Source organism: Mytilus trossulus, chromosome 8 (assembly GCF_036588685.1).
Source record: "Mytilus trossulus isolate FHL-02 chromosome 8, PNRI_Mtr1.1.1.hap1, whole genome shotgun sequence".
Classification (NCBI taxonomy): Eukaryota; Metazoa; Mollusca; class Bivalvia; order Mytilida; family Mytilidae; genus Mytilus; species Mytilus trossulus.
This window is the reverse complement of record NC_086380.1, coordinates 26,824,643-26,847,245: the sequence shown is the minus strand read 5'-3', so window position 1 is coordinate 26,847,245 and position 22,603 is coordinate 26,824,643. Positions and strand designations below refer to the sequence as shown.

At 31.2% G+C, this 22,603-nt stretch overlaps 1 protein-coding gene across 1 annotated transcript; it reads left to right on the top strand.

Moving 5' to 3' along the window:
- The first annotated feature begins 7 nt into the window (after positions 1–7).
- On the top strand, positions 8–22,079 carry LOC134680755 (anaphase-promoting complex subunit 7-like). Its single transcript, XM_063539975.1, has 16 exons — positions 8–141; positions 2,511–2,639; positions 3,648–3,737; positions 4,441–4,524; positions 5,079–5,194; positions 6,744–6,857; positions 7,357–7,540; positions 8,789–8,877; positions 11,543–11,663; positions 12,734–12,875; positions 14,238–14,338; positions 14,830–14,874; positions 15,797–15,909; positions 18,206–18,322; positions 19,811–19,925; positions 21,570–22,079. Exons 1-16 carry the CDS (start codon positions 76–78, stop codon positions 21,624–21,626), a joined length of 1,683 nt encoding a protein of 560 aa, XP_063396045.1. The 5' UTR covers positions 8–75; the 3' UTR covers positions 21,627–22,079.
- Positions 22,080–22,603: the final 524 nt, after the last annotated feature.

Here is a 22,603-nt window from a genome sequence, read left to right as displayed (position 1 = left end):
CTTTTCCCAGAGTAATCGAACATGAATTAGAGAAACCCGAAAGAAGGAAGTAGTAAAAATAAATAGTGGGTGAAAATGAATCTTTTTGATCATGTGCGGTTCTTACACGAATCTGAACTATTTCATGATCTCAAGCAGCTTGTAAGTTTATAAAACTATGATGAAATTGTTTCACTCTAAACAAGGGCAAAATTATGCATTAGAGAACTATAGTAAAATCAGTGCCCGGCACGTTATCACACCGTAAAGGTTCATCATAAGGAATAGGGCTCTTCGCGGTTAGTTCGGCCATGTTGGATAGGAGCCAGATTTCTAGAAAGAGGTGGAAATAGTATGAAAGTATGGGAAATCCTATGTGTGTATCCAAGCAACTGCTCTGTTTCTATAATGTTTTCCCGTATTTTTGCCCCTATCCAATATGGCCGAACTAACCGTGAAGAGCCCTATTGAAAAATATGGCTGTGTTTACACCTTAAAAAATACTATGAGTACAGACAAATTGGTACATCCAGGAAAGTTTTAAGGCATGACAGGAACTAGATATATAAAAGTTATACGAAGTCTACGTTTCAGAAAATTAAAAACTTACCTGGATTTCCATGTCCAGTTTTTTTCAGTCTGCAGAAGGTAGCAAAATAAACAAACACCTGAGTTTCATTTGATACGGTCCATGGTCCACTCAGTTACACCGTTTAAATCACCTATTGTTTACAGGTGTCTATTGTCCATCCATTGTCTATTTTAAAAATCAATACTATTCCCAACATTGATTATATAAGGGGAGCTTCTGAATCGTTTTCACTACTTAGTTAATTTTTGCACCTTCTGCAGGAACGAAAAAAACTGGAAGGCAAAATCTAGAAGAGTTTTTATAATTTTCTAAAACATAAAATGCATTTAAAATTTAAATATCTAGTTCCTGCCATCCCTTAAAACTGTTGCAGGTGCAAAGGCATGATAGGTAAGCCTGTACTCGGAGTAAAATTTGGGGTGTAAATATGGCCATATTAGCCATAAGGTTATGATGAACCTTAATGCGTTATACCTTTATTTTCGGGTCGTTACATAAGCCAAAGGCTTCTACTGACCCCTCATCTTGGATTGTTGTATATGATTTCTCATCTCATAATTGAGGGGGGATAGGACCTTTATTGGGACTCCGGGATCGGGTGTTTTTAAGCTCGGGATTTCTGGATTGACCCTTTCTGGATCCAGGAATTCTTGTTTTCGAAATTTGGGGCATCAGGATTTACTTTACTTAAATTCAGGACCTCTGGATTTGGTGTTTTTAAGCCCGGGATTTCGGGATCAGGACCCCTCCTATCCCCTCATAATTAATATATTTATATATAATTACATGTATAATATATTAAACTTATAAAAAAAACCACACCTATTTAGGTGTGCGCAGCTGAAACACTTAACATGAACATATGAATTTATATGGGTTCCAATTTTCATCAGTATGTTGATAAGAATGAAGAAGAGAACACAGGCAATGATTCCATCAATCAGTCAGGGGTACTACTTGTACAAGTTATTTTTAATTACTTGAAGAAGTAAAAAAAAATATTCACACATAAAGTGAATTAATAATGTTTAAATAATCTCCCTTTAATTATCTCAAAAATTTACTTGTGTAAGTAAATTTTTCTTACAATCCTTCAAATATTCTCAAGTTTTGGGATGTAAATGTAAAATCAGGGCTTTTATGATTTTTCCCAGGTTAGCTCATATTTTTTAATTAGAGTTCAATGTTTCATCTCATTAAATCGACAAAGACATTGATTGCCCAAAGATCTTCAAAAATTGCTCCTTGGGGGCTTGTAAATGAGCAGTGTTCTGAAGATAACAGACAAATGGGATTTTCATTGTCCATGAAATTACACTTAAATGTTTTGTAAAGACATCTGCAAAGGGCAGATAACTTAAAATTTTATTAGAGCAAAGAAATCTTAAGAATTCAATTATAGAAGATATGATGACTTTCTTACTTATACAAGTAAAAAAATCTGAATGTCTAAGGGACACAACTCAGCCAATATTTGTTTACCTAAACAAGTAAATAAAATTCACTTGTATAAGTAGCCTACAAATTTACTTATATAAGTATAATGTATGATAATATTACTTCTTCAAGTAATTAAAAATAACTTGTACAAGTAGTACCCCTGACTTTCAATGCCAATGGACAATTGAGAAAAGAGTGATATATAAATATAAACATGATTTGAATCTATAAAGGAGATGATAGCCTTAGAAACCCAGAGATGAATGCGAAATTATGAAATTGAAATTAAGGCTTAAATTAAGTCATTACTTACTTACTTACATGATGTACACGTATATGTAATCTGATTTTTTTTTTTATCTTAGTAACCATATAAACTGGTACTCAATTATAATTTTGATACATAGCTCATTACATGTAGCTACATGTATGATTTGTAAGGACTTGTACATCTCTTTCAAATTGAGATATAAGACATTTTGTAAATATTATGTTGTAGTCCTGCATTGTGATATCACTATGTGACAACAATCCAAACACAGAAGTTCTCTCCTTATCTCAAAGGTATCAGTGTATGGTCTACTATGGAAACTCTTTGTATCATCTTGGAGAATTTTTGAGGGCAGAGGTGAGTCATTGTATTAAACCATAAACACATGTACAGCAATACAGACCTCAATCAAAACTCAAGACATTATAGTAATAAGTCATGGTATTAAACCAAAAACACAGCAATACAGATCTCAAGACAGTGCATATTCCTTTGAAGCTTGTATCATGAATGTTGACAATTTGATCTGCTGATAAACTTGATAAAATAATTGTAAAAAAATTAATTGTAAATGTGTATGACATGTTGTTATAATAATTACATTAGATGTGTGTTTCATTATAATACTTTATTCTGATTGACCAACTGCACATCACATCTTATTCCTTAAGCAATTGCATTATAACACAATAAAACTTATCATTCATGATAACACGAGGTCCTACAATAAAGTGCACAGGTGAATTAAATAAAAAATTGATAAAATTCTTATTTTCATGATCATAGCTAAAAAATGTATAAGTACGTATACTGAATGCTTCTTTTTGTAACTTCATAGGGTTGTAAAATTGATGACCGTCCGCACATTTTTAGAAAGAAGCGCTTCCACGCTTTATACAAAATGTACTTCGGTCAATGCTTTTACACCCCAATGAAGTTTCAAAAAGAAGCATTCAATTCTTAAATGAATACATGCTAATCAATAAGTTAATTCCATGAATTTACATTTTGTACACGTTTGTAATAAGCAACACATTGTACGTGTATGTAATTAGTAACACATTGTACATGTGATAAATGAAGATAGGAATATGTGGAATGATCGCCTATGAGACAGCTATCTACATGTTCCAAAGACAAAGACATAGATTTATACAACTTCAGGTCACTTTAAGGCCATCATTGAGTGTAACCAAATTGCTATCTACCAGTTCAATGTGTTTTATTTATGTACAATATTCAATTTGTGATGCAAAAATAGACAAATTCGTTTGTTTGGTCTAAATGAAAAATTCTATATGAATATTTTAAAATATGCAAACCCTTTATATAGTTTATATAACTTGATGTTTTACTTATTTTCAGAATATCTATAAAAAGGCTCTGTTATTAAAGAAGGCACTTAATAAGAGTAAAGGGAAGATAACAGCAACCACTCCAGTCCAACCTTCTCAAGTAAGTACACACCTACTACTGAAATGACTTATAATAGTATGAGGATGGTTGCCATTCTGAAACAGTTATAAAAACAAGACATATTTTACATCTTTGAAACAAGGAGTTAAATTATTTTTACAACTTATAACCAATTTTAGTAACCATGGTAACAGCACTAAACAATGCTAAATAGGACAGAGTCTAGCTTTTTAGCAGGTCTTGCAGAATTGTTCAATGGTTATTTTTAAGTGAACTCTTAACTTTCTGGGTTTTTTTTCACTTTATAAATTTAGGTAAATTAACATGAACATACATGACATAAGACCCTTTTTTTCAATTCACCATTTTTTTTAGTGCATGTAATAAGTAAATGATAACAGCTCATTTTTCAAAATCTAGTCGTTTCTAATGGAGAAATTGGTATAAAACCACGAAAGCACTTCATCTGCATATTTTTAATATTGCTCATGTACTTTTTGGAATTTTTTTTAATGTTTTAATTATTGCAAAAATTGAAATAGAATAGGTTTCACAAGAAAAAAAAAAATATTTTGAATTATTTATTTGTATACATGCAGCATTATCTAAAATTGTAATTATTAAGTTTTTTATTTGTGTATAACTATAATGTTTAACAATTGCAAATATACAATTTTTTGAATTTATAGTCTTTGTTTTGTAGAATTTTCAATTATCATGATTATGTTATATAAATTAACAGGATGTGACCTCAGAAGTAGATGTGAAGTATAAGCTATATCAGTGTTTATCACAAATGAAACAGTTCAGAGAAGCAATGTCTATAGTAAGTTATTTCCAGAGTTATTTCCCTTTAACCCTGTTGTCAAATTGTAGAAACTACTGAAATAATCACAAAAATCAGTATACCCTAAAAAAATACACCTTTAGCCATGTTAGCAGTGTCAAAAAATTCAATGGACTTAAAGAGCTGCAATGACTTTAAGGAACAGCGTACAACTTCATTAATTGATAGGATCAGAACTACCATTAAGATTATCTCCCTTCTGAGTCAGAAAAGTCTTATTTTAAAATTGCTAAACACTTTATAAAACTTGAACATTAAAAAAATAGAGGCCAGCTAAAGCACAACCACAACCACTTAACTACAGTCTGACTTGAACAGGCACATTTAGAATTTGGAGGGGTTGAACATGTTTTTGATTGCTCCTCATATGTTATATAATGTTCAAAATGATTCAAACTTAGTGTTGAATGAGAAAAGTTGAAGAATATTTTATGGTAAAATTTGCACATGATTTCTGTCAGATATGTCCAATTGTATATTTATTTATCTTGTATATTGATGAAATATTCATTAAATCTGTATTGATATTTTAGTTAGAAGGAATCAGTTCTAAACAGAGGACAGCTAAGGTGAATGTAGCCTTGGCTAAACTTTACGTGATGGCTGGAATGGACAGATCTGCTATAACAAGTTATAAAGAAGTCATAAGGTACACTTATCTATGTATATCTATAACTTTGTAAAGATGCATAATATATATTTGAGTATTTCCATTGTAGTTTTCAGTAAAGAGTACATGAGGGTGAGAGCTCATCAAAGGGCTGATTTTACATTTAAACATACACACATACAGATAGAGGTTGATTTAAAATTGAGAATGGAAATGGGGAATGTATCAAAGAGACAACAACCCGACCATAGAAAAAAACCAGCAGAAGGTCACCAACAGGTCTTCAATGTAACAAGAAATTGCGTCCTTCAGCTGGCCCCTAAACAAATATATACTAGTTCAGTGATAATGAACGCCATACAAATTTCCAAATTGTACACAAGAAACTGTAATTAAAATAATACAAGACTAACAAAGACCAGAAGCTCCTGACTTCGTACAGGCGCAAAAATGCGGCCGGCTTAAACATGTTTATGAGATCTCAACCCTCCCCTTATACCTCTAGCTAATGTAGAAAAGTAAATGCATAACAATACATACATTTAAAATTCAATTCAAGAAAAGTCCTAGTCTGATGTCAGAAGATGTAACCAAAAAAAAAGAAAATAAACAAAATGACAATTATACCTAAATAACAAATTAACTACTAGCAGTTAACTGACATGCAAGCTCCAGACTTCAATTAAACTGATTGAAAGATTATGATTTCATCATATGAATATCAGGCACAATCCTTCCCGTGAGGGGTTTAGTATCATACCATCATAACATATATATGAGAAGAACATAACCCGTGTCATGCCAACAACTGTTTTTTGAATAAATGTGTTTGGTTCCGATGTAAAGACCCTATAAGTGAATCAATATTAATGCCAAAATATGCAATCTTTAATGACCTGACAACAGTATCATAACTATATCCCTTCTTAATAAGTCTATTTAAAGGTTTTGTTAGTTTCTGCGGTGAATACTGACATTTTTGTGCTTTTTAAAGAATATTTCCATAAAAAATTGGATGTGAAATACCGAAACGTATAAGAAGTCTGCATGTTGAGCTATATTTGATTTACATTTATCTTAGTGTAAACATATTTTATTGTCCAGAACTATAACAAAAGGTTCTGTCACAAGTTCTCTCTTTCTTACTTAATGAAGTTCACTTGATTGAGTTTTATTATTTTATTCATTTTATATTATTCAGAGATGTTTTGTATTTGTAACATGAACAAATATTTTCAGCCTCCATTAATTTGAAATAAAATACTAACAATATAGATGTAAGGAGATGTGGTATGATTGTCAATGATATAACTGTCCACTGGCATGTCAATACCACATCTTCTTTTGTATACTTACTAAAAAGTAAGTTGAAAAAGACATGAACATGTCAAAGCGTTATACACTCCAAAAAAGAAATTCAAAAGCTTGATTGATAATAAAAATGTTTAAGGAAGGAAAGAAAAAAAAATATGATGGACATATAGATGAAATTGAAACATTTCATTTGCAAAACTGTTTACATCATGTCTGAACAGGTTAATTTCATATTGACATAATACTTCAACCATTTGTATTTATTGAATTTCAGGGAATGTCCATTTTCTTTGGAATCAATTCAAGGTTTACTTTCCTTAGGAGTAAAAGGTGCTGATGTTGCTGCTTTAGTGATGAATGGTCTACCACATGGTGCATCATGTGACTGGTTCGTATATTGTCTGTGAATGTAAATTCAGAGACTATGGTGCACATTTAGTATTGCAATTTCTCATGACCAACCAAAGTTTGAGATTTCAGAAAGAAAATGTATTTAGATATATGAATCAGATTTCAGAATGTGATTTCTTGTTAGTGAGATAATCACCTGTTTGCATAATTTGCATTAATTAGAAAACACTAAAAAGTGATTTTTTTCCTTCAGTATATTGAAATGTTAGTGAATTCACAATTTAAAAAAAAAGAAGATATTACAGGCAATAAAAAATCTTATGTCCAATAAAATTAGGACATCATGGCTAAGATTACAAAACAAAAAGGACCTGCACTTTTATTACAAAATAATTTTTGTAGATTGAGTATTATTTGTATATGTTAGGATCTTCGTTATGCTGTCTCACGAATAACAATAAAGCAAACATTTTTTACAGTTTACATATAAGCTAGTTATTTATTCAGGTTGCTAACTTTTAGTTGATTTTTTTCAGGTTATCCTCATGGATCAAAGGTCAAGCATATTTAGCTACAAGAGAATATGGAAATGCCATTTTAACATTTAAACAAATGGACCAAAAAATGTGTTTAAAAGACAATGTATATATAGTTAATAGTATAGCAGAGGCTAGATTTTATGAAGGGAATGATACTGCTGCTTTAACAGGGTTCCAAAGGGTAAGACAATTTTATTAATTTTTTTTTTTTGGGGGGGGGGGGGCAAGATTTTGTATGATGGCAATTTATACTATGAGTAAGTCATTTGTAGTTAAGATACCTAAAGTAGAAAAATGTGACCATAATTCATTTAACAGGGGACATAATTCAGTTTGTTCTCTTTTTTTAAGGGCTACCCCAGAAATAAATGTATTGGGGATACAAAGGCACCTTTTTTGAACCCTGCCATGCATCTGATTATTTCATATATTTTTTTATGGCAATCTGTCTAAACTAACCACCATCTATTGAATTTGAGTGATAGTGTCTTATTTTAATTGTCAGATTCTATGAATTTATGAAACTCTATGAAACTTGCTCAAAGAAGGAAATTTTGAGAAGGTTTTTTTTAAAAACAAAACATTTAAAAATGAAGATATGTGATTTAATGCCCAATTAGACAACCACCTTAAACAATGAGCAGAAACTCATTATAGTACATGTATATGGTCAGCTATAAAAGTTCCAAATATGCCCAATGCGTACTTGTAAGGCCAAAAAAAAAAATGGGTGTGTTTCCGGTCGCCCGACCGACCCTACTTTTTTGGCGCCAACCCTTACTTTTCAGAAAAAAAATTTTAAAAAAAAATCCGGATTTTTCGTTTTTTTCCGGAAACGGTTTTTGTTTAGTATAGCCTTTGAATGGCATCTTTTAAACGTTTGATTTCAAATAAAATTTTAATACAGTAAGCATTTGTGTGATACCGATTGAAGTCAAACAACGGCATGGCTTCTGCTATGGCCATCAGTCAAAGTGTGTTATCAATAATTTATAAATTTTATAAGCTGGAAGTCCTGGCCAAGTCTTCTGCAACTTTTGAACATGGACTATTCATATCTTGTATACTTTATACAATGAACTGATGAAAATAACCTGAAAGAATAACAAACTGATTATAAAAATACACAAAAAACAACCGAAGCAGGCCAGTAAAAAAAAAAAAAAAAAAAAAAAAAAAATGCCTACCTACTGACCCTAATTTTTTGGGGCATGCAACAGGAAACACACCTATTTTTTTTTGTGGCCTAAGTGAAAAGTCAATGAAAGTCAAATTTAAATGGAAATGAAAACGGTTCAACCTAAAATTAATAGCTTTCTCGAGTGTAGGTCAACAGATTTTTCAACATGTTCAAATGCAATAAATATCTATAATTACAGTATTTCATTTTTTTAAAACATGTTACAATTTGTTTTACTTTTGTTTTCAGTCACACCAGCTTGATCCTTTATTTCTAAAGAATATGGATTTACTTTCTTACTTACTTGCCAAAGAAAAGAAAACAATGGAATTACAAAGGTAAGATTTCTATAAGAGGGTGGTAAAGAGGGGTGCTTGCACAAAAAAAAACATGAAATAAGACATAATTTCACGTTGAACGTGAAATAATTTCTGCAATGAACATTGCACGAAAAATAAATACTTTGATGTAAACCTTTTGGGACTAAGTCACGTACTGTCTTCTTGTATATCATCATGGCATTATCTCTCTGTTTTACTTGATATTCCCGATTTAGTATACATTTTTATGATACAATTGGTTTATGGCTTTAAAAAAGTATTTCTTGACGATCCCTGCAAAGTGTTTGAATTTTATTTGAAAAAAAAGGGAGCATGCAAAATAAGCATTTGAAAATCACGATGCACATACAATTAAATAATCAGAACACATTGAACGAGGCACATGTCTTGCACGCCTGAACGTCAAATAAAACAGTAAACAACGTTGAATGAGAAATAAAAAACGGCAATCAAGTTGCAAGAAAATTACTCTTTATCACTCTCCTATAAGGGTTAGCAAGTTGTCTTTCATAGGATACTGTAAACCAACTTATTTTCACATATACTTTATTATGCAATAGCCCATTCTATCCAAATTTGCTACAATTTAATTCTACCATTTTTAAATTAATCTAATTAAGATAGACAATTTTTTAAATTTTACGCAAGAATTCATATTAGCTTTATTTCTCTTCTAATGAAAAAATTAATTGCTTTCGAAATTTGTTGGTTTACTGTACTCCATTTCCAAGATAGTCTATTTGACTGTGTATGGTTTAATTTTATACACAAAAGTCATGTGACAATGCAGAAATATTATCAATTATGGGGTTGGAACCAGGGCTTCCAAAACGGTCATATATTCCGGTCATTTGTATAATGTCCGGTAAAAGACCGGCTGGGAAAAGCATGAAACGGTCATATACTTTTTAGTTTTCAAGGCTTTTTCGGTCATTTTAATATAATTCACGATCTTTTTGACCCAACATTTTGCCTTTAACAGCCATACATTTCCGGTCATAAAAGTGACATGTTGATTAATTACTATCAAAACAACCCTTACTTCAATACTTTCTAATTTTAATCACGGCTAATTAGTTGTTGGACAGCTGAAAACTACCTGTTCAGGTGACAGGTAAACTAATTTTAGTACCGGACATCGTATAAATTAATCTGTCCATTCACAATTACTTTCGTACATTTCAGCGGTTTGTATCTAATTGATTTAGTCCAAAAGATCAAATTTATAATAAATTCATTTATAAACTTGATTTCTTGAAACATTTAAAAAGGTTTTACATGAAAAAATCGTCAGAACTACGTTGTATGAACAAGAACACGTGTGCGCATGTGCAGAGGTGGGAAATTCAATTATGCATCCTACATTTCTTCAAAATTCTAAAACTATCATTGATACCTGTACCTAATGTTCATTTCAAGTATTTTGTTGAAGAAATAACGTGGAAAGAGCTTCTTTGCTCAGTCGTGCTATGTAAAAGTACACGGATTTTACGTATCCGTTTATGGTCCATGTTTTACCATTGTCAAGTCAACATCCGGTTTTGAAAAATGTGACTTTAAAAACGAAAATAAAGTTCTTGACAACGTCATTATGCACAATTAAAGAGTCTAATGCAGATATGAGCATGCTGATGTGCACACTTTGAATGATGCAATGCCAATTTTAACAGTTTATGTCAGAACATCAAATTCATATCAAAGTAAAGTTTAATATCGTTTTTAATCTAATGTCAATCATTGGGATGGCCATCTGATTACCATAATTGCCTTTTGTGACTTAGTCTTGGGGATTAAAATTCGGATCAGATATAAAATGTCCGGCTGGCTCAGAAAAATTTTGGAAGCCCTGGTTGGAACCAGTACAGCATCATCTGCATAAAAACATCAACATATGGACTCTGTCACTTAACTCTAGGTTTTCATTAGGGTGAGGAAGTTGAACCACAACAGTGTGGTCAACTTTTTAGCTGGAAATTCTATGGTTTATTATCCACCAATCAATTTCTTTGTTACAGATTATTGGAACAGTCGATAAAGGCCACAGACAAGACATCAAAATCTTGGCTTTCTATTGAATATTATCCACCAATTAATTTCTTTGTAACAGATTATTAGAACAGTCGATAAAGGCCACAGACAAGACATCAAAATAGTGGCTTTCTATTGGATATTATCCACCAATTAATTTCTTTGTAACAGATTATTAGAACAGTCGATAAAGGCCACAGACAAGACATCAAAATAGTGGCTTTCTATTGGATATTATCCACCAATTAATTTCTTTGTAACAGATTATTAGAACAGTCGATAAAGGCCACAGACAAGACATCAAAATAGTGGCTTTCTATTGGATATTATCCACCAATTAATTTCTTTGTTACAAATTATTAGAACAGTCGATAAAGGCCACAGACAAGACATCAAAATCATGGCTTTCTATTGGATATTATCCACCAATCTATTTCTTTGTTACAGATTATTAGTACAGTTTTAGGAAAGTTACAAAGAAGGCTTTATAGCTATTGATTTCTATTGGAAATATAATCCACCAGTAAGTTTCATTGTTACAGATGATCAGAATAGTTAATGAAGTTTATCGACAAGGCTTCAGAGCCATGGATTTCTATCGGATGTAATGCACCAATCAATTTCTTTGTTACAGATTATCAGAACAGTTAATGAAGGTCACAGATAAGGCTCCAGAGCCATGGATTTCTTTTGGTTATTACTCTCTCATATCAAGAAAAGTAGCTAGAACAAGGACAGTTTATTTTGCTCAAAAGGTTTGAATGCATAGCAATAACTTTTAGCTTTAACATACCAAATTCAATGATTTTACTTTCAATAGTTAGATTGTGGTACTCTATAGTAGATTATTTTTGGCTTAGTTTAAAATTTCATTTCTTCAGCGGCCAAGGGGCATTTTTTCATGTGTTCACATCTTTGATATATATGTCTTCTTTTAAAAAGCTCAAAATTAACTCCAGGAGATAATTTTATGAATTTGTCATCATCATGATCATTGTGAAATAAGCAGGAAAAAAAACACTTGCTAAAATGGTCCAATTATTTAATTGATTTTCATTGTGTAGTAGTTATTTATTAGTAAGATAGTAACTATTCATTTGCCTCTTTATGAATTTTAGAAGAAATACAGAGGCTATAGAAAGTGTAGTGGTAATTGTTGATTGAACAAAAAATGTTAAATAAAGAAATTTGAAAAATAAATTAGTAATCATCATTTTATGCATTGTGCAATTGTGTGAAAATTATACTGTTGGACCCAATCAAAGAGTTAACTGTTGGTCTCAAAACAGTGGTCAATTTACTATTAGAGCACACTAGTTGCCTGATATAAGTTCAATGTTCAATTTTGCTGCACTAAATGAGCCTTTCATCAATAAATGAATTTTAAGTTATAATCAAGGCCAAAATATTTGAAAACCAAACAAAAGTAGACCTAAATACAGACGAGGAATCAGGTCTCTGCATGAGTGAGATACATACCTTGATTTAATATGGTTTCTTAATTCTATTACAAATTTCAATAAAAAAATATCTCTTTTTGCATTTAAGTACAATATACTAAAGAACTAGTTGGTTTTCCAGTTTGAATGGTGTTACTCTAGTCATTTTTAGGGCCCTTTATAACTTGCTGTTTTTGGTGTTGAAGATCGTACTTTGACCTATAATGGTTTTTCTTTTACAAATTGTGACTTGGATAGAGAGTTGTCTCATTGGCACTCAAATACCACATTTTCTTAAATCTATAAAGCTAACTAACAGTAACTTACAGTCTATTATATCTACTGAATAGTTTGACCTATTTGTTATATTATTAATTTATTTTCAGGCTAGCATTATTGATCCATTTAATGTAGAGGCATATTTACTGAAAGGCACAGCATTATTTGAATTAAAGAAATCCCAAGATGCATCACTTCACTTTCAGGAAGCTTTACGTCATGCACCACACAGATATGAAGCTTATCATGGTATGCTTGGCATGAATGTTATTATCAAACTATATACAGTGTAACCTGGGTAATTGGACACACTGGTAGGGGGCGGGGGCAGAAAAAAACTCTTCCAATTTAGCAGGGTGTCAGAATACTCAGGTTTTCTTCTGCAAGGATCGGCATATTTTGGGACCATAAAAATGAGTCAGTTAAAGCAGGATGTTGGATACTCAGGTGTCCGATAAGCCAGGTTACACTGTACCTACATTTTGGGGAATATTGGGGAACATTCATCTGTTGCTACGGAACTGAGTTATTAAAGACATAAATATAAATATATCAAATGCTAAAATGAAAAATGCAAACAAAACTGGTTTATCAAGTAAATGTTCTAATTTCTTTAACTATTTGGGGTTCAACAGTCAGGGGCATTACTTAAACAAGTAACAATTAAAATAACCTATAGAAGTAATTTTGAAAACGAGGCTAATTTAAATATAACTTATATAAGTTATTTTTCTGATTATTATTTTTATAGGTGTCCAATAATACAGATTTTAATAGCTTTAAATAATTTTCAGTCATCAGGTTATTTTTCCCTTGATATATAAAAACTAATTCTTCTGAAACACTAATTAACTTTCTGACGCACTTATCTTTCATACCGACGCTTCTGGGTCAAAGATTGGTCTCTTGGGACTATTAAATTATCATTTTCATCTAAAATCTTGAAGGTATATTGTTATAAATAGATAGATACCTGTGAATTAGTTAAGACCTGAAGTTATTTATAATTTGTAACCCAAATCAATTACCTATGTGCATTAGATAAGTGTAATTGCTATTTTTTTCAAAAATGTATAAAATAACTCATTCAAATAATATTTTTGTCATTATTTTTAAAGTAACCCTTTATCACTTTAGTCCTCTCAAATCTTATAAATTCGTTATTTTATGATATAAAATGTTGTTTAAAATCATGAAAACTACATTTAATCTATGTTTAAACTGTAAATTAAAATAACTCTATTAAGTTATTTTATTATTTTGAAAAACAAAAATTACTTATATAAGTAACTAAAAAAAAAAACTTGTTTAAGTAACGCCCCTGACTGTCCAAAGTTACTTCTATTGTAATTTGATAGATGTAGATGTACAAATGATAGCCTGAACACAAAAAAAACAACCAGTATAACATAAATGTATATAGTGAAACCTACATAATTCATATTTTGTTTAAACTAAAATCCAGTCTGATCTGAACGAAAACATTTGACCATACTTTATTAATTTGTCTTTGTAATTGAAAGTTCAAACAGCTGTCTAATATCATCTCTAATCTCTATTGTCGTAAAAGGAGTTCAGTTTATACAGGTTTTACTGTTTGTTATATTTCAGGTTTGATATCATGTTACCTGTCATTACATAGAACAAGAGAAGCTTTAGCCTGTGCAGGGAAAGCAATAAAAACAATTGGATCTAATCCTAGAACTTTAACCGTAAGTATAAGCTATATATTTTTTGGATTCATTTAATTTTCTTTGGTACCAGTTCAGGCCCGTAGCCATGAATTTCCAAGGGGGGAATTTGGACTCACAAACTCGACTTCAACAGTCACAATTCGAACAGAACGTTGACTTTAACAGTGCTTATTTGTTTTCCCGAACCCCCCTGGCTACGGGTATGCTGTATGAATTTTTGTAGTTTGAGAAACAGGCAATTTTGAGGATACTTTGTACTGTTGTGTCATCATATGGTGCATCCAAAAAACTTTAAAATTAGTTTTTGTTGAATATTGATTTTTTTTCTGATGATGATGATGATATCCATGAAAATTGCTATCACGAGAAACATGTTTAAATTACATAAACAAAGGACAACTACTGTACACCAGATACCTGACTTAGGACAGGTGCAAACATTTGCAGTGGGATTAAACGTTTTAATACCACAGTTTGTATATTATTTTCTACATTTTTTTTCTTTCCAGATTTATGCATCAGTATTGACAAATGAACCAAACATGTCTGCAAAGGTAAATAATTTCAAACTTGTGTTTAAATTGTTTTTTTGTATATTTACTTTCTTTCATGTGAATACAGTGTGGTTTATTCTTGTATTTAACTGTAGTGATGATTTATTTCAAGGCTGATTGAACAGTTAACTTCCCATGCTGAATATTCTGACATGTTAGTAAGAAATATATAAATAAAACATTTACTTCTCATGCTGTAACTTTAATAGGATAAATGTATATGAGGAATCTGATTTGTTTTAGATTGTCCCTGAAATTTGTTTCTGCATTGTGAAGTTCTGTGTTTACCAAAATAGTTGAAAAAAACTGAAAAAACATTATTTATTTTGGGGTATTTTAATTTCAGCTTTAATGATGATATTTTTTTTATGCCCCATTTATGGGCATTATGTTTTCTGGTCTTAGTTTGTCCGTAAGTCCCTTCATCCCTCTCTAGGTTAAAGTTTTCAGGTTAAAGTTTTTGGTCGAGGTAGTTTTTGAAGTTGAAGTCCAATCAACTTGAAACTTAGTACACATTTTCCTTATGATATGATCTTTCTTATTTAAATGCCAAATTCTAGATTTTCCCCCATTTTCATGGTCCGTTGTTCTGGTTTACCTTTTCAGCATTGTTTTGGGGTATGACATTTTTTTAACATGTAAATTTGTACGCCAAATAAATTTAAGAGATATAAATCTCATTTCTTTACTCTTTTCACTTTTTATCTATTCTTTATTTATTTTGCTCATAATTCTCTAGTCGTTATTATTTACTTGTTTTTCTGCACTTTTTGTCCATTATCTTCCATTTAGGAAACTCCATTGAGACCCTTGTATAAGATTGTCCAACATTGAATAAATGGGTTTGCTATGATGCAACAATTAAATTTGCAACCACTTATATTATAGTATATACCTGTATTTAAATAATTTTTGATTTCAGGCTAAACCGTATTTAGAGAAAGCAATGAAGTTAGATCCCTCCTACTTAGAACCTGTTTATGTAATGGCAGAAATATTACTACGAGATCATCAGTATGATAAAGGCACCGAGATGTAAGTCTAAGTATTATTCATTATAAATTCTAAAAAAAATACAATTCACAATTTCAGTAAGCTGTCAGTATTTATTAAGAACAATTATTGCTAAAATTTTGCCTAGTTGATTTTTGGTGAAAATTTTTCATTTTCATTTCATGATACCTGAGCGATATAGGTTTTTCTCAGTTGAGTAGAAAGAGATGTGTGATTCTTGAACCTATGAACCAACCAAGCTGGCCGCCATGGCTAAAAATAGAACATAGGGGTAAAATGCAGTTTTTGGCTTATAACTCAAAAACCAAAGCATTTAGAGCAAATCTGACAGGGGTAAAATTGTTTAACTGGTCAAGACTTATCTGCCCTGAAATTTTCAGATGAATCAGACATTCCATGGTTGGGTTGCTGCCCCTAAATTGGTAATTTTAAGGAAATTTTACTGTTTTTGGTTATTATCTTGAATATTATTATAGATGGAGATAAACTGTAAACAGCAATAATGTTCAGCAAAGTAAGATTTACAAATAAGTCAACATGACCAAAATGGTCAGTTGACCCCTTTAGGAGTTATTGTCCTTTATAGACAATTTTTAACCATTTTTCGTAAATCTCCATGATCTTTTACAAAAATCTTCTTCTCTGAAACTACCGAGCCAAATAAATCCAAACTTGGCCACAATCATCATTGATGTATCTAGTTCAAAATTTGTGTTTTTTGACCCGGCCAACCAACCAAGATGGTGCCACAGCTAAAAATAGAACATGGATGTTAAATGCAATTTTTGGTTATAACTCAAAAACCAAAGCATTTAGAGCAAATCTGGCAAGGGGTAAAATTGTTTATCTGGTCAAGATTAATCTGCCTTGAAATTTTAAGATGAATGGGACAACCCATTGTTGGGTTGCTGCCCCTGAATTGGTAATTTTAAGGAAATTTTGCTGTTTTTGGATATTATCTTGAATATATTATGGATAGAGATAAACTGTAAACAGCAAAAATGTTCAGCAAAGTAAGTTTTACAAATAAGTCAACAGGACCAAAATGGTCAGTTGACCCCTTTAGGATTTATTGCCCTTTATAGTCAATTTTTAACCATTTTTTGTAAATCTTAGTTAACTTTTACAAAAATCTTCTCCTCTGAAACTACTGGGCCAAATTTTACCAAACATAGCCAGAATCATTATTAGGCTATATAGTTTAAAAATTGTGTATTGTGATTGGGCAAACCAACCAAGATGGCCGCTACAGCTAAAAATAGAACATAGGGGTAAAATGCAGTTTTTGGCTTATAACTCAAAAACCAAAGCATTTAGAGCAAATCTGACAAGGGGCAAAATTGTTTATCTGGTCAAGATCTATCTGCCCTGAATTTTTTAGATGAATCGGACAAATCGTTGTTAGGTTGCTGCCCCTAAATTGATAATTTTAAGGAAATTTTGCTGTTTTGGGTTATTATCTTGAATATTATTATAGACAGAGATAAACTGTAAACAGGAATAATGTACAGCAATTTAAGACTCAAAAATAAGTCAAAAATAAGTCAAAATGACCTCTAAGAAGTTAATGTCCCTGTATAATCAATTTTTAACAATATTCATAAAATTTGTAAATTTTTACTAACATTTTCCACTGAAACTACACAGACAAGTTCATTATAGATAGAGATAATTGTAAGCAGCAAGAATGTTCAGTAAAGTAAGATTTACAAACACATCACAATCACCTAAACACAATTTTGTAAGCAGCAAGAATGTTCAGTAAAGTAAGATGTACAAACTCATCACAATCACCCAAACACAATTTTGTCATTAACTGTCTGCTTCCTTTGTTTAATTCACATATACCAAGGTGAGCGACACAAGCTCTTTAGAGCCTCTAGTTATATTTACAAACTGGAGGATGTTTCTCAGATACATCTCATTTCAGGGATGTTCTTCTATTAAGAGATTGTAGCTGAGAGACACACGTCTCACTTGAAAAACTATAGATAATGTATGACCAGTCATTTCAGAATCTAATGTATTATCAGTGATTATAGGTTATACATAATGTATTAGTACATTTCTTTTTTTTGTTTAAATCTATTCTTGCAGTTTGTAAGCTTATGGACTTTTATAATTATCTTTCACTTGTTCAACATTCTGGATTTAGTTCTAAGTCTTTGAACATATGTAAGGATTTTCAGGAATAAATTTGCTTTAGAAGTTGATATTTTTAAAATCATCTTAGATATTAAAGTTATTAACTATCATAGTAAATTTAAATTTTAGAACATTTTATATTGCTCATCTTTACTGATTAATTTTTTTCCAGGTTAAGAAAACAGCTGCATACACACAACACATGTCGTCTGCACCAACAATTGGGTGATTTCCTGGCACAGATCAGTGAACCACTTGAAGCTTTAGACGAATATAATATAGCTTTGAGGTCAGTCATACAAAATATTTATTATTGCTGACACTGGATAACACATTTAATTATAAAAAATGGTTTTTTTATTCTATTCATATAAAACAAGCACCACACACGCATATAAAATTATTTTGGTATCTGCTTTTATGAAACCCCCGCTTTAAAAAAAGGGGGGTATACTGTTTTTCCTCTGTCTGTCCTTCCGTCAGTCCGTCCATCCCATGATTATTTTCGTCGCATTTTTCTCAGGAACTACAATACAAGGATTTCTGAAATTTGGTTTCAGGGTTTATCTAAGTAAGCTTTACGGTGTGATGCGTTTTCAGATTGATCACTTGACAACTTCCTGTTTACCAAACACTTGCATATTTTAACACTATTAATATTATCCACTTGCGGCGGGGGTATCATCAGTGAGCAGTAGCTGGCAGTTTCACTTGTTTTTTATTTCATAAATAAAAAGAAGGGGAAATGATAGCTGAGCTCATAATTGGCATTTTATGTTCCTGGAAAAGCATTATTAATGCACAGTAATATTTGAGAAAAAAAATCTCAAAAAAAGCTCATGTTAAATGAATTGGAAAAATTATTAACATTACAAAAATATCATGCATATCATTGGATCTGTCAATAGAAAAATGTAACCAAATGAATAACACTTAAATATTTACAGGGCTCTCCTAGATGCTCAATGTTATTCTCAATTTTAACTTTTAAAAAAAAATTGCACTTTTGCCACTTTTTGTTTATACTTTTCAGCCTTAAAATTCAAAGCAATATAAAGACTGTAAAAAGGCCAATCATGTTTTAGTCTTGATATTAATAGATGAACTGTAAAATAAGCAGAATGAGCATGATGAGGCATTACAAATTTGAATATATAAAATGTAATAGAATACTGTTCTACTAAAACTAGTAATTTTCAAACCAGGAAGAGATATCAATACAATAATAGAAAACCGATAACGGCAAGTGTGAATTATTTCGGGAAACTTTTTCTTTCCAAACAAGCTAGATATACGTATTGATAAATTAGAATTTCATATATATTTATTTATTTACGGTTGAAAATGAAATATTTATAATATAGTTTAGATAAATTGTTATGTATTATTGTTAAACAGAGAGAAATCCTGGATTTCTTGTTAAAATAAAGATACCCTTCACTAGAATGCTGGACTAGTGAAGAAAATTGTTAACAGCAAACAATATATTGTTGAATAAAAAAAAAGAATACTGTTCTAAAAGATTTTTGCTTTTATGTCTATGAATTAAAAGAATTTTTAAAAAACAAATATGCAAAGTCTATAAACATTCTACTTAAGACATACAATTACCAAAAGGAACAAATTTCGAATCATCAATATTTGTTATTCTTTTTAGCCTTGACCGTACAAATACATGAGCAAAATTTAAACCAGTAATATTTGTTATTCTTTATAGCCTTGACCCTACAAATACAAGAGCAAAATTCAAACCAGCAATATTTGTTATTCTTTTCAGCCTTGACCCTACAAATACAAGAGCAAGGGAAGGCAAGGAAAGAGTAGAAAAACATAATGATGTTGGTTTAGAGAGTACTTATGATTTAGAGGATATGGAAGGCAGTGACAATGATGTAAGTAGTAAATGTTGGTTTAGAGAGTACCTATGATTTAGAGGATATGGAAGGCAGTGACAATGATGTAAGTAGTAAACATAGTGATGTTGGTTTAGAGAGTACCTATGATTTAGAGGATATGGAAGGCAGTGACAATGATGTAAGTAGTAAACATAGTGATGTTGGTTTAGAGAGTACCTATGATTTAGAGGATATGGAAGGCAGTGACAATGATGTAAGTAGTAAACATAGTGATGTTGTTTTAGAGAGTACCTATGATTTAGAGGATATGGAAGGCAGTGACAATGATGTAAGTAGTAAACATAGTGATGTTGGCTTAGAGAGTACCTATGATTTAGAGGATATGGAAGGCAGTGACAATGATGTAAGTAGTAAACATAGTGATGTTGGTTTAGAGAGTACCTATGATTTAGAGGATATGGAAGGCAGTGACAATGATGTAAGTAGTAAACATAGTGATGTTGGTTTAGAGAGTACCTATGATTTAGAGGATATGGAAGGTAGTGACAATGATGTAAGTAGTAAACATAGTGATGTTGGTTTAGAGAGTACCTATGATTTAGAGGATATGGAAGGCAGTGACAATGATGTAAGTAGTAAACATAGTGATGTTGGTTTAGAGAGTACCTATGATTTAGAGGATATGGAAGGCAGTGACAATGATGTAAGTAGTAAACATAGTGATGTTGGTTTAGAGAGTTGGGGGTAAAAAAAATGTGTGCCACTGATGAGTCTTTTGTAGATAAAATGTGTATCTGGCGTACACAAACTTTAAGCCTGATAAAGATGATGAGTTTATTGATGTTTGTAGACAGATAACATGTAATTTAAGGAACACATGTTTGTAGATAGACAAATGTTATAAATATCATTCGTCAGAAGTGCTTTCATGGATTTACCTTCACCAGGAATGCTCAAAGACAAAAAATTGAAAGCCAAAGATGTATCAGAAACAGTTGAATAGCTATATTTTTTTTTATCAAAAATGTCCTCAAACACACTTAATTTAAAGTCATAAGAAACCTCAAAGTAAAAAAATAATGCATACGTTTTTTTATAACTCAATGGATAGTTTTCATTATAATACTTATGTACATATACTTTTTTCTGAAGAAAATTCTTTACTTTATTCATATTCAGAAGAACTTTACTTTATTTTTATTGCTTCCTTCCAGGAAGCAATTCCCCGACATTTTTTCTGTATGCAAACTGACCTCAGTGTGACCCATCTCGTAAAAATCCGGTGATCGCAATACGCATGGATGTCCTTAAAATAAACTGTTATCTGAATTTACATGTTAAACACGTGCTCAATTTCCATGCTTTTTTGTTGACTTTTTGTCGATTGTCGACAAACAGGTGACAATCCTTTAACTTCAGCTTCAAAATATGAACTTTGATTACCTGCCATATTTTCCCAACAACACTGACTGACTAAAAAAAAAATTGATGATTTTACAAAATTTACACGAAAAAAATGATTAATTTGTGCGCAGAAGACTAAGTTCATGATTTTTGTATGCATTGGTTCAAGAATTGGAAGAACATTATTTTTCACTGGTCACTTGTTTCTTATGACTTTAAGGGCAACTTCTTCTGAGAGATATGAGACCTCATTGTTTTCATCACTTTATTTTTCAGGGAGATTTTGATGGTAGTGATGTGGAAAGTAACTGGTCAGAAACAGAGTTCAGCTGATGACTCATGATAATCATAGATCAAAGGATATATGTCTCCTAATGGACAGAAATTTGTTTAACACCAGTCAGTATTATATGTCCCAAAGGGACTGTATGTGATGTCATGTGTTATATTCAACAGAAATAGTTGAAATGTCTGATTTTGAACTAGACTATAATAGTTACCAAATGATAAATTAAAGAAAAACCAATAGAAATTGTACAGGAAAGAGTTACATGTATAAGGATGTTATTTTGTTTTATTGCAATATTTTTTACTATGCCATAGTTGGTATATTACACTGGATATACTGATAATAATGGAATAATGTAACTAACACAACGTTTGCATTGATGTACACAACTTATTTGCTTTGTATTATAATGTTTATAGTGACTTTAAACTTGGGGTCTGAATTGGTCCTTGAATAAATAAGTTGTAAGTATTGCAATTAAAAACTGAATTTATTTATCTTTTATGTGTTTTTTTTTTTTATCAAATTAAGAAAACAATGTCAAATGTAGATAAGGGCCACAATTAAAAAAAAGGAAAACAATTTTAATGCACAAGCATCATCATCCACCATTGTCATCTGTTAACTTTTACCAAAATCATTTCTCTGAAACTACTGGGACAAATTTAACCAAATTTGGCCACAATCATCATTTGGGTATCTAGTTTTAATAAATGGGTCAAAAAACCCTTTTGCCAACCAAGATAGCCAACATGGTTAAAAAATAGAACATAGGATTAAAATGCAAGTTTTGTCTATTATTTAAGAAAAACGTTAAAAAAGAGAAAACATGACAAGTTCAAAAATTTTCAGAATGCTGAGCTCTACCAATTGTCTATATTTGTTGAAACTGTCTGGTCACCCCTCATAGATTTTATTGCCCCTAAATGACTAATTTTACCATTTTAAAGGCCCATTTATGGACATTATGTTTTCTGGTCTGTGTGTCCATCAGTTGGTTCATTCGTCCATCCATTTGTCC

Coding starts and splice junctions, on each gene's coding strand:
- LOC134680755 (XM_063539975.1), top strand. CDS start 76: ATGAATCTTTTTGATCATGTGCGGTTCTTACACGAATCTGAACTATTT. Junction 8,878..11,542: donor AAAACAATGGAATTACAAAG/GTAAGATTTCTA, acceptor TCTTTGTTACAG/ATTATCAGAACAGTTAATGA. Junction 14,339..14,829: donor CTAATCCTAGAACTTTAACC/GTAAGTATAAGC, acceptor TTTTCTTTCCAG/ATTTATGCATCAGTATTGAC.